A 17,098-nucleotide genomic window follows, 5' to 3' on the forward strand; every position below is an offset into this window, starting at 1 on the left:
CAAAGCATGTTTCTTTTGTTGCTGAGCAATTCCTACACGTCGGCTGGAAAGGAACGTGGTTACCAGACACGTTTTAACTCTGGGGTTCGCATATTCATAATGTGTGCAGCGGAGTAGCTAATTCATGATCATCGGCTTGAAACAACGGCAAGTAGTAGCGATGTATTTGTGCGCGAGGGTGATCTTCCGCTCCTGTGCATCATCCCCACGGTGCATCCTCTAAATGTGATAACGGCTTCATGTGCCCCCAGAAACGGTGCCATTTCAAGGACACCTTATTTTTAAATAAGACTCTTTGTTTTTTTGCAATGGTTTTTAATAAAAGAAAGTCTGCCTTGGAACTCTGTTCTGTATAATGAGTCCTTAACAAGGAAGGCACGTGGGAATTATAAGGCCTGTGTGTTTGGGGCTGGACTGTAAATAAATTTTGATTAACGGATTAACAGAATAACAGAGTCGGAAGGGACCTTGTAGGCTACCTAGTCCAGCCCCCCTGCCCAACCAGGAGACCCTACCCCATTTCTGATAGAGGGCAGTCCAGTCTCTTCTTGAAAGCTCCCACAACCTCCGAAGGCAACTTCTGTTCCATGGGTTGATGGTTCTCACTGTGAGAAAATTCCTCCTTATTTCCAGGTTGAATCTCTCCTTGGTTAGTTTCCATCTATTACTCCTTCTCTGGCCTTCAAAGGTGCTTTGGAGAATTGCTTGACCCCCTCCTCCTCTCTGTGGCAGCCCCTCAAATATAGGAGGATGCTCTCCTGTCTCCCCTGGTCCTTCTCTTCCCTAGACTAGCCAGGCCCAGTTCCTGCAACCATTCAGTGTATGTTTTTGCCTCCAGGCCTTTGAGCATCTTAGATAGATTCAGATGAACAGAGTTGGAAGGGACCTTGGAGGTCATCTAGTCCAACCCCCTGCCGAGGCAGGAGACCCTACACTATTTCTCATAGAGGGCAATCCAGTCTCTTCTTGAAAGTTTCCAGGGATGAAGCTCCCACAACCTCCGAAGGCAACTTCTTTTTCATCAGTTGATGGTTCTCACTGTGAGAAAATCCCTCCTTATTTCCAGGTTGAATCTCTCCTTGATCAGTTCCCATCCATTCTTCCTTCTCTGGCCTTCAAAGGTGCTTTGGAAAATAGCTTGATCTTCTCATTTCTGGGACAGCCCCTCAAATATTGGAAGATGCTCTCCTGTCTCCCCGGGTCCTTCTCTTCCCTAGACCAGCCAGGCCCAGTTCCTGCAACCATTCATAGGATGTTTTAGCTTTTCATTAACAGAATAACAGAGTTGGAAGGGACCTTGTAGGTCATCTAGTCCAACCCCCCACCCAAGCAGGAGACCCTACATTATTTCTGACAGAGGGCAGCCCGGTCTCTTCTTAAAAAGCCTCCAGTGAAATAGGTCCAGGATAAGAGCCTTGTCTGCCATGAAGGAGACCCTTAGGAACATCCCCACCCGCCCCCCAAATGAGATCTGCCCCCAACCCACTGACCATCTGCTGATTGGCCTAAGGACCCAGTAGGGAAATATTATGATTGATCGACCGACAGTCGATCCCATCTCCTTCCCTCTGCATCCTACTCCCTCCCCTCTTTCAATCACAAATTGTATTCTTATTGTTCAGGTGTATGTCTGTTTGTGTGTGTATCTTGGATGTGCACACATTGGAAGAGGATTTGAAGCTGCATCCAATGGCGGGGTGACAAGTCGAAAAAATAAAACAGGCCAAAACCGCAAAGAGAAGACCTGGGATCAAAACCAGTGAATATGAAAACCTTCACACAGCCATACCCCCATTCCTCTCTCTGTGTGCGTGTGAATGTGAAGCTAACTACCGTGTTTCCCCAAAAATAAGACAGGGTCTTATTTTCTTTTGAGCCCCCAAAATAAGTGCTTGGCCTTATTTTCAGGGAGGTTTTATTATTTTTGAGGTGTAGGAGGCAGCGAGCAATATGTTCGGAGAGGGTTTATTGTTGGGGGGGGAGCTTATTTTAACACATGTGCTCAAAAGCTTGATTGGGCTTATTATCCGGGGATGTCTTATTTTTGGGGAGATGGGAGCATTTCCGCCCAGAACACCCTCTCGAAGGTTCAGTAGGAGTTTTTTTTTTTTTTTTAAAATCAAGTCTGGGGAAAATTGTGATGTACCAATCCAGATTCAGTCTCGCTGTCTCTCATTGTAACCTTCCCCCAGGGTTGCAGTGGGGGACAGGCACCACGAAGAGCAGGGAGGGGGGGGGATTTTCGGGGCAGGAAAGAGAACGATTAAATCCCTCAGTTAAAATGCAGGAAAATAAAAAATCCCTATCAAACTGCTCTGCCTGGCGTTGCGCCTCTGAGTTGTGGGCTTCCGTGCTCTCTGCATCTCTCTCCCTCTTCCTTTTCCACCCCATCTTCCCTTTCTGCCTTGCTGGGTCTTCTTCCCCTGTTCTGCTCGTCTAATTTTGCATCCCTTTCTCTCTCTCTCTCTCTCTCTCCCCTCCGCCATCTGCGCATGTCATGCTCAGGGCTCCAGTGCCACCCATTGCCTCCTCCCATTAGCCATGCTCTCCGTGATGGGCGCATCCCCCCCCTCCTTGCTGAGCTGTTCCTCTTGTCGCAGGGGCTCCAGGCCTAGTCGGTCTGGGTGCTTCCTGCAAGGTCAGACCAAGGTCGGCCCAGCTGCCAGAGAGAGAGGGAGAGAGAATGCGCCCGGTGTGGCATCTGCCTGTAAAGGCCCTCTCGTTTTTCCTTCACTCTGGGCATGGTTCCAAAGCTTTGCAGCCAGTCGGTGGTGGAGGAACCTTTTTGGAGGGGCAATGAGAGGGTGGAAAGGCCCCTGGAGGCCGACGGAAGATTGCAAAGCCTACACAATCCTTCCTTCCCACCCCCCCGGCATACCAACAATGTGGACTCTGCACTGTTGGCACCTCCAGCCTTCGCTGAACAATTCGGGCTGCCGGAATTGGCGGGTTCTCGCGCCGTTCGTTCAGGCAACATGTGTCACACGCAGTTCCCGAATTCACCTGCTTTCTGGGACTTGTACGACTTTGCACCGAATCCTGAGGTGTAAAACAAACAGGGCGGGCGTACGGAGGATGTCACGCCAGCAAAAGAACGAAGGAGAGATAAAAAGCTCACGTGGTGGGCGTTCAAGCCGGATATCGCTCCGGCATCTTACAGGCTGCCCGTGTCATGGGAACCTGGCTTCTCTTTCTAGGATGCTGTGCCAAATTAGGAAAAAGAGAGATCCTCTAGTCTAGTCCAGGGGTCGCCAACCTTTCGGACCACAGGGCCCACTAAATTCATAATTTTAAATCCCGCAGACCACCAATATGAATTTTTAAAAGATAAATAGTATTTTGTGCGATATAAAAATGCAAATATAGGGACGCGGTGCTCAGCGGCTAAAATGCTGAGCTTGTCGATCGTTGACAAAGGTGGGCAGTCGGGCGGTTCGAATCCCTAGTGCCGCGTAACAGAGTGAGCTCCCGTTGCTTGTCCCAGCTTCTGCCAACCTAGCAGTTCGAAAGCACGTAAAAAATGCAAGTAGAAAAATAGGAACCACCTTTGGTGCAGAGGTGGGTTCCTACCAGTTCGCACCAGTTCAGTAGAACCGGTTCGTCAAATCTACCGAACCGGTTAGAAGAGTTCCACCAGTGGACCCAGAAAGCAGGCCACACCTACAGAAGAGGTTCCAAAATTTTTTGAAACCCACCACTCACACACACACACACACACCACACACACACACACACACACACACACACACAGACTCACACACAGAGAGAAAGAGAAAGAGAAAGAAAGGAAGAAAGAAAAAAAGAAAAAAAGAAAGAAAAAGTGAGAGAGAGATGAAAGAAAAAAAGGAAAAAGGGACAGAAAGACAAAAGGAAGGAGAGAGAGAGAGAGAGAGAGAGAGAGAAAGAGAGAGAAAACACATGGCCAGCAAGCCACTCCCACCAGGTCACATGGCCGACAAGCCACTCCCACAAAGGAGGCCACACCCACAGAGTAGGTTCGAAATTTTTTTGAAACCCACCATTGCTTTTGTGGGAAGGGAACAGCGTTCCGTGTGCCTTTGGTGTTGAGTCATGCTGGCCACATGACCACAGAGACATCTTCAGACATGCTAGCTCTTGGGCTTTGGAACGGAGATGAGCAGCGCCCCCTAGAGTCGGGAACGAATAGCACATATATGCAAGGGGAAGCTTTACCTTAAAAATACAAATAATTTTTTTGTGGACCACCAAAATTTTCTCAGGGACCACCATTGGACCACTGGTTGGTGACCGCTGGTCTAGTCCATTAGCCACTCCTCTTGAGGCAGAAAGGGCCAGGATTGAATCTGCTCTTGCTCCAAAGCCCCCCCCCCTCTACACCGCCGGACCTGGAGTGACACCTGACTTCTGATTAAGGCTGGCTCAGAATTTGCATCCAGCCCCCGCCCCTCCTCATAACCTGCCCCAATGCCGCTGTTGTCCCCAAGGCTGGAACAGATAAAGGGGTGGGATTGTCCCTCTCCCCTTTCATCGCTTGCTTTGTTCCTAGATTTCTCCCCTCCCTCTCCCCTCCCCTCCCCTCGCTGCTGCTATCCATGCTCCCGATATAACCAGCAACCAGCCTTTTGCAAAGCAGGGAGGGTTTTTCCCCCCGCAGATGGCAAAAAATGCTGAATTTTTGCCCAGTTCCGTGCTAATTACAGTTGTATGGCTTCTTGTGTTGCGTTGATCATTTGCTACTAATTGCATTAATTAGCTTGGCGTTGTTTTGTCACCAGTGCAGGCTGTGTGTGCGTGTGCGCGCTCTCCCTTTCTTTTGTCAATCTTGGCTTCGGATAAATCTCCCCCCCCCTCCGCCACCTGCCAACAGATGTCACCTACGTTGCTGGAAAGGGGGGCGGGGGCTGCAACCACAGCTCTTTCCCAAAGAACTGTGACTCAGTTTACCTACCTGAGTCTGTTGAGGAGCTGAGCCAGTCTCTGGTAGGAGGTCTCTGGTAGGAGGTCTCTGGTAGGAGGTGGGCGTGGCGAGAGGATTTCATTGTTCCAAGGGGGACGTGGTGGCTCAGTGGCTAAGAAGCTGAGCTTGTCGATCAGAAAGGTCGGGAGTTGGGCGGTTCGAATCCCTAGCGCCGCGTAATGGAGTGAGCTCCCGTTCCTTGTCCCAGCTTCTGCCAACCTAGCAATTCGAAAGCAGGTAAAAAATGCAAGTAGAAAAATAGGAACCATCTTTGGTGGGAAGGGAACAGCGTTCCATGCTCCTTCGGGGACGTTGAGTCATGCCAGGCACAAGACCCTGGAGACGTCTTCGGACAGCGCTGGCTCTTCGGCTTTGAAACGGAGATGAGCACTGCCCCCTAGAGTCGGGAACGACTAGCACATGTGTGCGAGGGGAACCTTTGCCTTTAAGGGGGACCTCGCCCCTTCCTTGGGCCGCAAACCTTTTTTTGGGTTCCTGGGATTTTACCTTCCATTCCAGGATAAATCCATTTTTCTTTCTGTTTTTTTTTTAATAGTTCTTTTTATCCAGGCTTTTATCCAGGCTGCGCAATAAATAATATGTCTCAGGGCAGCTGACCGAACATAAAATAAAAAAGACAATGATAAAACACAGTCACCCCAAATAACAAAAACTGAGATGAGATTTCTTGCGGGTTAATGTTAATGTTGGAAAAAGTGTCCACCTGAGATTTATATCCACTGTTGGGCTTTTGAATTTGAGCTTGCATTCTGATTGGTTGTCAGACTCCACTTGGGACCACGCATGCGCAACTCTGTAGGCTGTCCTGAGTCCCAGGCTTGGTTGACTCTTGCTGGGTGATGATGTAATGAAAGGGCTTTGGGCAATTCTTACTTGTTATGTCTGAGACTGGGCAAACGCAAGGTGTCAATCATCTCCACCCGATGACAGGATTGGTCGGTCAATGTAGGCGGCGCCTAAGGAAGCTAACGTTGTTCTGATTGGTTGCCGGTTTGACAGCTTCGATAAAAAAGAGCTGTCAAACCGGAGTTTCTCCGTTCTGTCATGATTTGTGCTGAGTTGATGTTGAATAAACCTTTACTATGGCTCCGCCTGAAGGAGGTAGATCTTTGTTATGTAGAATAGACTGGCCCAGGCCTTAATGTCCCATTGAGAAAGGTGAGTTTCTTGCTCCCTTTCAGAGGGAAATATTCATCCCTTTTAATATTTCCTAAAATATTCCATTTTTCTAGGGGAGGGATGGGTGTTAACTTCCTACAAAGTAATAAAAACATAATTATAGTCCATTCGTGATGGGAGGACCACTCTCCCCCCCTCCCCCCAAATCACAACAGCCCCTCTATACCCAGTTGAAGCACCACCCCCCTTTTAAAATTTCAGAGAAAGGTGCGTTGGTGGTTAGCAGTCACTGGTGGTGTCTGCTCGATGGCTAAGGGCCCAGTTAGCCAGCCAACAACATGGGGAATCATGTAAAATCGATTCAATGATCAATAATCATCCCAGCTTCTCACAGGGAGGCCCGGCCTGAATTTCAGCTAGAAATAAAACAGAACGGCCGGTGACAATAATTCAATCTTTGAATGGAAGATGAGTGGGAGTGGGTTCAGCCCCACGAGGCCCCTAACCCTTTCCGAGGGGTGATTTGTGCACACGCCCGGTGGTCATAAATGTCGCAGAGGTCTCGATCATGAGCCCCTCCTGCTCATGTGGGCCTTTCAGGCCTTAGGAGGCGGCTTATATAAGGACGTCAAATTCGACCAAAGATGTCAGTTGCTTGATTTCTGCTCTGCTCTTCTCCTTTGGCAAGTACCGAAGGCGGCAGATACAGGGAGAAGAAAAAGAGAACATAAAACTTAAAAGCATGAGGGAAAAGGGATACTAAAATGGGCATTAAAAGAACAGGGATTAAAAGCCTGACAAGTGGCTAAAGAGTTGCTAAAGATAAAATCATTCTTTCTTAAGGCATGGTATATCTTCCCTGGGACACTGTTGAAACAACGTAGGTTTGGGGGCTGTTTTTAAATATTTAAAAAATGGGGATGTTGAGGCATCCTGTCTCTCCCTCCCTCCTTTCGGGGACTTTAGGGCTGGCCATTACCGGGGAAGGAGGGCTCGCTACGTCACAGAGATCCCTCCTTCCGGCCCTATGAGTCCCACTCCAAGGCCAGATGGCGCGGGTAATCAGGACCCTGGTCTCAGGCTGTTGTCACTAAATGCCAGGTCTGTAGTTCATAAGGCTCCCCTCGTCCGGGACTTAATTTTAGACGAGAGGGCAGACCTGGCATGTATTACTGAAACCTGGCTGGGCCCGGAGGGAGGAGTCCCCCTCGTAGAGATGTGCCCAGAAGGTTTTCAGGTGCTCCATCAGCCGAGAGCCCAGGGAAGGGGTGGAGGTGTGGCTATTGTTATCCGAGAGTCTCTAGCACCTCGTAGGATCCCTGCTCCGGAGCTTGTCGGGTGTGAGTCCCTGCTGGTGAAGTTGGACCTCAAGGGTCAAGTGGGTTTGCTGTTAACGTACCTGCCTCCCAACAGCGTTGCAGCAGCCCTCCCCTCGCTCCTCGAGTCGGTAGCCGAGCTGGCAATTGAGTTCCCCAGGCTTATGGTTCTGGGGGATTTCAATTTGCCTTCGCTCGGTGAACACTCTGATGGGGCGCAGGAGTTCATGGCTTCCATGACAGCCATGGGCTTGACCCAAGTAATTCGGGGCCCAACCCACTCAGCGGGTCACATGCTCGACCTCGTATTTCTCTCGGAGCAGTGGACTTGTGATCTTGGTCTGAGGGGTAGTGAGATCATACCCCTGTCGTGGTCAGACCACTGCCTACTGAGGCTTGACTTTCGGAGACCAAACCCCCACTGTAGGGAGGAGGAACCGACCAGATGGTTCCGCCCCAGGTGACTTATGGACGGAGCTTGGGGTTATTCCTGATACCCTCGCCCACAGTCCGGTGGAGACTCTGGTTGCTGCCTGGAACTCGGCAGCGACGGAGTCTCTTAACCGGATTGCGCCACTACGGCCGCTCCGAGGCAGTGGATCCAGGAGGCCCCCTTGGTTCACCGAGGAACTCCGGGAGAGGAAGCGCCAGAAGAGACGCCTAGAGCACTTATGGAGATCCAATAAATCCGAATCGAACCGAGCACTTTTAACATCTTGCATCAAGGAATACATCAGAGCAATTAGGACGGCGAAATGAACTTATATTGCCACCTTGATTGCCTCCGCTGAGTCGCGCCCAGCCGCCCTGTTCAGGATAACCCGTTCCCTCCTAAATAGGAGGGATACGGGGGATCCCCTGCAGGGTAGGGCTGAGGATTACGTCCAGTTTCTAGCAGACAAAGTTGCTCGGTTTCGGGCGGACTTGGACTCCGATTCCGCAGATCCAGCCGAGGCACAAGGGGATAATCTGGTAGACCATCCCTGGGTTGAGTTTCAGGATGTTGCCCCTGAGGACGTGGACAAGGCCATGAGAGCTGTGAGTGCCTCCACATGTGTACTGGACCCGTGCCCCTCCTGGCTGGTTGCTAACAGCAGGGAGGTGACACGGGGCTGGATCCAGGCGGTTGTTACCGCCTCCCTTCGGGAGGGGGTCTTTCCCCCCGCACTTAAAGCGGCGGTGGTGAGACCCCTCCTGAAGAAACCATCCTTGGATCCAGCCGTTCTTAACAATTATCGTCCAGTCTCCAACCTCCCCTTTGTGGGGAAGGTTGTTGAGAAGGTGGTGGCCTTTCAGCTCCAACGGTCCTTGGAGGAAGCTAGTTATCTTGACCCATTCCAGTCCGGCTTCAGGCCTGGCTACAGCACAGAAACTGCTTTGGTCGCATTGACCGATGACCTCTGGAGAGCCAGGGACGGAGGCTACGCCTCCATCCTGGTTCTCCTTGACCTCTCAGCGGCTTTCGATACCATCGACCATGGTATCCTTCTGCGACGACTGCGGGAGGTGGGGGTGGGAGGCACTGTTTTGCGGTGGTTCTCCTCTTACCTCTCGGACAGGTCGCAGTCGGTGTTAGTTGGAGGGCAGAGATCGACCCCTAGGCCCCTAACATATGGGGTGCCGCAGGGTTCGGTCTTGTCCCCCCTACTTTTCAACATCTACATGAAACCGCTGGGCGAGATCATTCGGCGGCACGGGATAAAATACCACCAGTATGCGGACGATACTCAGCTGTATCTGTCCGCCCCGTGCCAACTCAATGAAGCGGTGGACGTGATGAACCAGGGCCTTGAAGCTGTTAGGGACTGGATGAGGGCTAACAAACTCGTGCTCAACCCAGATAAGACCGAGTGGCTGTTGTGTTTCCCTCCCACTAATTTGGCAAGTATTCCATCTCTCAGGCTGGGGGGTCAAACACTACGCCCCTCAGACAGGGTCCGCAACTTGGGAGTCCTCCTGGATCCACAGCTGACTTTTGAACACCATTTGTCAGCTGTGACCAGGGGGGCATTTGCCCAGGTTCGCCTGGTGCACCAGTTGCGCCCCTACCTGAACCGGGAGGCCCTCACAACAGTCACTCGTGCCCTTGTGACCTCTAGGCTGGAGTACTGCAATGTGCTCTACATGGGGCTGCCCTTGAAGAGTATTCGGCGACTTCAGCTAGTCCAGAATGCGGCCGCGCGAGCGATTGTGGGTGCACCTCGCTTCACCCACATAACACCTATCCTCCGCGAGCTGCACTGGCTACCTGTCGATCTCCGGGTACGCTTCAAGGTGCTACTTGTCACCCATAAAGCCCTTCATGGTAGTGGATCTGGGTACTTGAGAGACCGCCTACTGCCAATCACCTCCACTCGACCTATTAGATCCCATCGTTTAGGCCTCCTCCGAGTCCCATCTGCCGGTCAATGTCGACTGGCAACTACGCGGAGGAGAGCCTTCTCGGTGGCAGCTCCGACCCTATGGAACGATCTCCCCGTGGAGATTCGTACCCTCACCACCCTCCAGACCTTCCGCACAGCCCTCAAAATCTGGCTATCCCGTCAGGCCTGGGGCTAAAGACTGTAACCCACCCAAATGGTATGAATGTTGTGTTTTTTAATTATGTGCTGTCCTACGTGTTAAATGTTTGTTTCCCCCCCCCCCACTTTTTGAGTTGTAAGCCGCCCTGAGTCCCCCCAGGGAAAAGGGCGGCATATAAATAAACTTCTCAATCTCAATATCAATCTTTCCCAATTTCCTTCCTTCCTTCCTTCCTTCCTTCCTTCTTTCTTCCTTTCTCTCTCTCCCTCCTTCCCTCCCTCCTTTTCTCCCTCATTCTTTTCCTTTCTCTCATTCCTACCTCCCTCATTCTTTTTCCTGCTTTTTCCCCTCCCTCCTTCCCTCCATAATTCTATGTCCTTCTTTCTCTCCTCCCTCCTCCCTCCCTCTTTCTCTGTCTCCAATTCTTCCTTCCTGCCTCCTTCCCTAATTCTTTTTTCTTCTTTCCCTCTTCCATCCCTCTCCAATTTTTCCTTCCTTCCTTCCTTCCCTGCTTCTCTCCCATTCCTTCCCTCCTCAATTCCCTCCCATTCTTTTCCTTCCTTCTTTCCTTCTTCCCTCTTTTTCCTTTCCCTCATTCTTCTCTCTCCAATTCTCTCCTTCTCTCCAATTCTTTTCCTTCCTTTCCAATTTATCCTTCTTTCCTTTCCTTCTTCTCTCCCATTCCATTCCTCACTTCCCTCCCATTCTTTTCCTTCCTTCCTTCTTTCCTTCCTTCCTTCTTTCCTTCCTTCTTTCCTTCCTTCTTTCCTCCCTCCCTCCCTCTTTTTCCTTTCCTTCCTTCCTCTCTCTCCAATTCTCCCCTTCTCTCCAATTCTTTTCCTTCCTTTCCAAGTTTTTCTTTCTTTCCTTCCCCCTGCTTCTCTCCCATTCCTCTCCTCTCCAGCTCCCTCCCATTCTTATCCTTCCTTCCTTCCCTCCACAGATTGTTGAACTGCGCTACATAATAGCATTTCAGAAATGTGCATAAATCATGCACAAGTTGGATTGCAGAAACTGGAGCTTTGGGGCGGGGGGGAGGAGGGAAATCAGACCAATCAGATTTTTATTTATTTATTCTCAGTTTAGTGTTTTATTTCTGCAAGTATTGTGCCTGATATTTGCATAACTGCTTAGAAATGGATGCATGGGGAATGGTATAAACAATGCCAAATGAATAAATGAAGAAGGATGGTGTTGGACCAATGCATGAAGATAGTTTTAGTATGAAATTGGAAATCTTGGAGGCCATCTATTCCAGCCCTCATCTTAATGCAACTAATTAATAATATTCAATTCAATTCAATTCAATTTATTAGATTTATAGGCTGCCCAATCCTGGAGGACTCTGGGCGGCTTACAAAGAACAAGAAAAGAAAAACAAAATAAAAATAAAAAATAAAAAAATTCCCCAACACGCATACGTTCTGATCGGGGCTGGACCCTACATGATAAGTAAGGTCAACAGCCCCAGGCCTGCCAGAACAGCCAGGTTTTAACAGCTTTCCTGAAGGCCATGAGAGTGGGTAAGGTCCGGACCTCTGGGGGTAGCTGATTCCACAGGGTCGTAGCAGCCACAGAGAAGGCTCTCCTCCGGGGGCCCTCCAGCCGACACTGTCCGGCTGGCGGCGTCCTAAGGAGGCCCACCCTGTGGGATCTTATCGGCCGTTAGGCGGTCTCGCAAATACGCTGGTCCTGAGCCATGTAGGGCTTTAAAGGCCAGTGCAGCTCATGGAGGATAGGATAGGATAGGATAGGATAGGATAGGATAGGATAGGATAGGATAGGATAGGATAGGATAGATAGATAGATAGATAGATGATAGATAGATAGATAGGGAGGGAGGGAGGGAGGGAGGGAGGGAGGGAGAGAGAGAGAGAGAGAGAGAGAAAGAGAGAGAGAGAGAGAGAGAGGGGGCAGTCTACACATGCTCGGGAACCCTTTTGCTCCAAAGGGTTGGGAAACCAGTTCTTCTCTCTCTTTTTTTCCCCTTTTATGGGCAAGCCAAGGGTTATAGCAAGTTGAAATTAAAATAAACTGCCGGAATTCTCTTGAGCACAGACACATTACGATGAGAAAAGCGGCAGCGTTTTCGATGCTGCCCGATTCATCCTTACCCAAGGGACAGTGCTGGAGGGGTAGCAAAATGCCATTAATAACGTTTGAAACCAGAGCAAACCAGCTCGTTTCCTAATCGGGCCTACCCTGGGAAGGGTCTCCGAAAGGCCTCCTGTTTAAATGGGTGGAGAGGAAACCAGAATGATATCTGGACCACTAGTCACTGCTTTATAAAGCCTGAGTGAGGCCACGCCAGGAATAATTGCATCCAGTTTTGGTCCCCAAATTACAAAAATAGATGTTGGGACTTTGGAGAAAGTTCAGAGAAGAGCAAATGACGAAAGGCCTGGAGACTAAAACATATGAAGAATGGTTGCAGGATTTGGATCTGGCTAGTCTAAAGAAAAGAAGAATTAGGGGTGACACAATAGCAGTCTTCCAGTACTTGGGGAGGAGCTTCCACAAAGAGGAGGGGGTCAAGTTATTCTCCAAAGCACCAGAGGGCAGGACAAGAAACAACGGAGAGAAACTAATCAAGGGGAGAAGCAACCTGGAACTAAGAAGAAAGTTCCTAGCAGGGAGGACAATGAACCAGTGGAACAGCTTGCCACCAGAAGTTGTGGCTGCTCCATCACTGGAGGTTTTTAAGAAGAGACTGAAACAGCTACTTGTCCTAAACTGTATAGCATCTCCTGCTGGAGATGGACCAGAGATGGAGATGGGCTGGACTAAAAGATCTCCAAGGTCCCTTCCAGCTCTGTTCTGATTTTGATTCCTCAAACATTGGTTTAGTGACCATTTGAAGTTGCAACCGCGCTGAACAAGGGGACCTACAACTGGCCCTCCTCACACTTATGACCATTATAGAATCTCCATGTTTAAGTTCAGAACTGGAAGCCATCCTTCAGGCCTGTCACAATTTTCTACTGTCGGAAAATGGGAGGGGGGGGAATCATATGAAGCATGGGAGAGATATATAGAATCAAAATAACTTGGAGGGGCATGTCTTGGAGGCATCTCCAGTTGAGACAGTGCCTGATTGGGCCATGGGATGGACATGTGGGTGGTGGGCAGGGACTCGGACTTTCATTTGGGTGGGGAAAACCTGGAAGCTTCCAGATTGGGGTTTCCCCAGATGTGCCAAGATGTCATCTCTAATAAAATGGGACTTTGGGGAAACTCAAGCCTCGGAGTCTTCTTTCGTTGGGGTCTTACTTAAAACCCTGATAGATGGAAGAAGGACACACCAGACCTGATCTGCTGCCTGCCCACTGCCTGCAATTTGGCAGTTCAAATCCCACCAGGCTCAAGGTCGACTCAGCCTTCCGTCCTTCCGAGTCGGGTAAAACGAGGACCTAGATTGTTTGGGGGGGGGGCAAGAGGCTGACTCTGTAAACCGCTTAGAGAGGGCTGGAAAGCACTGTGAAGCGGGATATAGTTATAGTTATAACTAACTATAACTAACTATAACAACTATAACTATAACTATAACTATAACTATAACTATAACTATAACTATAACTATAACTATAACTATAACTATAACTATAACTATAACTATAACTATAACTATAACTATAACTATAACTATAACTATAACTATAACTATAACTATAACTATAACTATAACTATAACTATAACTAACATAACTGTAACATAACTATAACTATAACTATAACTATAACTATAACATAACTATAACTATAACTATAACTATAACTATAACTATAACTATAACTATAACTATAACTATAACTATAACTATAACTATAACTATAACTATAACTATAACTATAACTATAACTATAACTATAACTATAACTATAACTATAACATAACTATAACATAACTATAACTATAACTATAACTATAACTATAACTATAACTATAACTATAACTATAACTATAACTATAACTATAACTATAACTATAACTATAACTATAACTATAACTATAACATAACTATAACTATAACTATAACTATAACTATAACTATAACAACTATAACTATAACTATAACTATAACTATAACTATAACTATAACTATAACTATAACTATAACTATAACTATAACTATAACTATAACTAACTATAACTAAGGGCTGTGGCTATTGCTAGCCCTACAAATCTCCACCCAGTTTTTCTCATTTGATTTATCCTCCATCATGTATTCAGAGCTCCTTCACCAAAGCTCCTTGACGGGTTTAAAGGGAAAAAAATTTTATGCAGAGGATTGATAAGGTTCACAGATTGCTCTGGTTTTGTTGGTAGAAAAAGTTGATCAGAGTTATGGGCAGAAACCACAGTTTAGAAACCATAGTTTACAAACCTCCTCCAGGGGGATCTAAGATTAGATGTACGTTCTTCTCCCACCACCTTTCTTTCACTTTATTTTTTAATTTTTCTTTAAACAGTTGGGTTATTGTTTTAATGGTTGGCTGTAAACCTCCCAGAATCAAATTGAGTGAAAAGGTCAGCCGTATAAATTTGTTAAATAAACAAGGAATGATGGGCATGGTAGTAAATTAAATAACTCATGATGACTTAGCTACAATATGTAAATCACGGTTTGGTTCATATTGCATTCTAAATTTGGACCCCGAATTGTGGGGTGGGGAAAACCTGGAAGCTTCCAGATTGGGGTTTCTCCAGATGTGCCAAGATGACATCTCTAATAAAATGGGACTTTGAGGAACTTCAATTCAAGCCTTGGAGTCTTCTTTCATTGGCAGTTTACATGATCAAAATCTGAGTGTTTGACAACTGGCATGTATTTGGCATGTTAAAGCTGTCAAGTTTGAACATCCCTGGGGGTTTTTTTCTAAAGGGTTAGGGGTGCGAGGGTCTTATAACTTGACAGCTTTAAGACTTGCACACTTCAATGCCAGAGTTTCTGAGCCAACATGACTGGAGGAGGAATTCTGGGAGTTGAAGTCCACAAGTCTTAAAGCTTTCAAGTTTGAACACCCCTGGGTTTTTTTTTCTAAAGGGTTAGGGGTGCTGAGGGTCTTGTAACTTGACACTTCAATGCCAGAGTTCCTGAGCCAACATTTTTGTTGCTAAGCAGGAGCGTTGTTAAGTGAGTTTCACCACATTTTACAAGTTGGCCACGCCCATCCGGTCACATGGCCGGCAAGCCACTCCCACCCAGTCACATGGCCAGCAAGCCACTCCCACAAAGCAGGCCACACTTACAGAAGAGGTTCTAAAATTTTTTTGAAACCCACGACTGCCTCTCTGCCTCCGATGCAGATCCCTCGTCTGAGCATTCCTCAACCCCCAGGACTGGCCCATGTTCCTCCCCAACCTCCTCACTGTCCGACTCTCTTGCCAGCTCCACCAGCCACAATAATATGGTTCAGTTTCAGGCTTTATCCCAAGGGAAATTGCCTTCTTTCATTTTAAATTCACGCCCTTGATCTTCCACTCATCCCATCTCGTTTTGCTGGATTATCAGTTGTTCTAACCTTAACTTTTCTTTCTTTCCCCCCTTCCTTCTCTCTCGTTCTTCTTCACCTGCTTCCTTCGTTTGTGCGTCCTCCTGGCAGAAGAGCTCACGATGGAAGGTGAGTAGGTTTTCTCTGACGTTTCTTTGGAGGTGTGTTATTTTGCTTGTGGGGAGGGGGAGGCAGGAGGGTTTGCGATGGTGCCAAAGGTTGTGGGGGAGTTGCAGAGGCTTCTCCCTCTCCCCTTGGAAATAGGGCTTGTGGGTATGTGTGTGTGTGTTGTTTCACATCTTCTCCCGCTTTGGATTCGCTGTCTACGTGGTGGCCTCTGGGTACGGGGAAGGGGTGCGTGGGTTCGTCTTTGAATTATTTCCCCCCTTGTTATTTGCATATGATGAAAGTCCCTTTACAAGTTTGACTTCACAGGAGAACTTTGGGGAAAGTGAGGATTTGCATTTCATCCTTCACTGGGGGAACCTTTGATTGCATCTAGCGCTTCCCATAATGTTCTCTCCACCCTCCAGGTACAGGACCAGGTAGTCCTCGACCTACGACCACAATGGGGCCCAAAATTTCTGTGGCTAAGCGAGACAGACGTTAACGTGGGTTTTACCATTTTACGAACTTTCTTGCCACCGTTGTCAAATGAATCTCTGCAGTTGTTCATTTAGGAAAAACATTTGTTAGGGATGCGGTGGCTCAGTGGCTAAGGACGCCGAAATTGTCGATCAGAAAGATCGGCAGTTCGGCGGTTTCACTTAACGACTATTGTGGAGACCATAACTTGGTCCTTAACCCCAAGAAGACCAAGGAGCTTATAGTGGACTACAGGAGGAATAGATCGGACGCACAGCCCTTGCTTAATCAACAGAGACCGAGAGCAGCAAGTGGTCAGTTTTAAGTTTCTGGATGTTGTCATAAAAAGAGGACCTGACCTGGGGTAACTCACATTGCAGCACTGGTCAAAAGGGCCCAGCAGGGATTATATTATCTGAGACTTCTCAGAAAACAACAATTGAACGGAAAATTGCTGGTGACCTTCTACCGCTGCACCAAAGAGTATTTTAACTAACTGCCCCTGTGTATTGTTTGCCAATTGCACAGGGGCAGATAGGAGAGTGCTCCAGAGGGTCGAAGTCATGGCCCAGAGGATCATGGGTTGCCCCCCCACCCTCTTTGGAAGAGCTCTATAGCTCCCGCTGCCTTCAGAGAGTTCAAAACATCCTTAAAGATCCATCTCATCCTGGGCACCCCCCTTTTTTTTTTGAACTATTACCATCTGGCAGCCGGTACAGGATAATAAAAACAGGGGCTGAAAAACAACTTCTATCCTAGGGCAGTAACTATATTGAATTCTACTGTATAATGTAATTTTAATGCAATATCAGAGTTTTCAGTTCAGTTGTACAGAGTTTAAAGGATGTCTTTTTATTTTTATAGTTTTAATGCACACTGAAGAGGGCATTTAATTTCGTGGTACGGTGTGCAATGACAATAAAGTAAACTAAACTACTTGCTTAACTGAACAACTTGCAGTGATTTGCTTAACAACCATGGCAAAAAAGAGGTTGTAAAATCAGGCACGACTCACTTAACAGGAAATTCTGGTCCCAATTGTAGTTGTAACGTGAGGACTAAGGAGCACGGCAACTCAAGGGGTTGGAAAGCTGGGCGGAAG

At 47.8% G+C, this 17,098-nt stretch overlaps 1 protein-coding gene across 1 annotated transcript in view; it reads left to right on the forward strand.

Moving 5' to 3' along the window:
* The window catches only part of LOC116520165 (neurexin-2-like), a 275,896-nt gene that overhangs the window by 59,745 nt on the left and 199,053 nt on the right, over nucleotides 1-17,098 (forward strand). Inside the window, exon 3 of the mRNA XM_032234316.1 lies at nucleotides 15,523-15,540. Within this exon, the coding sequence (XP_032090207.1) occupies nucleotides 15,523-15,540 (18 nt within the window). The remainder of the gene's footprint in view (nucleotides 1-15,522; nucleotides 15,541-17,098) is intronic.

Source organism: Thamnophis elegans, chromosome 17 (assembly GCF_009769535.1).
Source record: "Thamnophis elegans isolate rThaEle1 chromosome 17, rThaEle1.pri, whole genome shotgun sequence".
Lineage (NCBI taxonomy): Eukaryota > Metazoa > Chordata > Lepidosauria > Squamata > Colubridae > Thamnophis > Thamnophis elegans.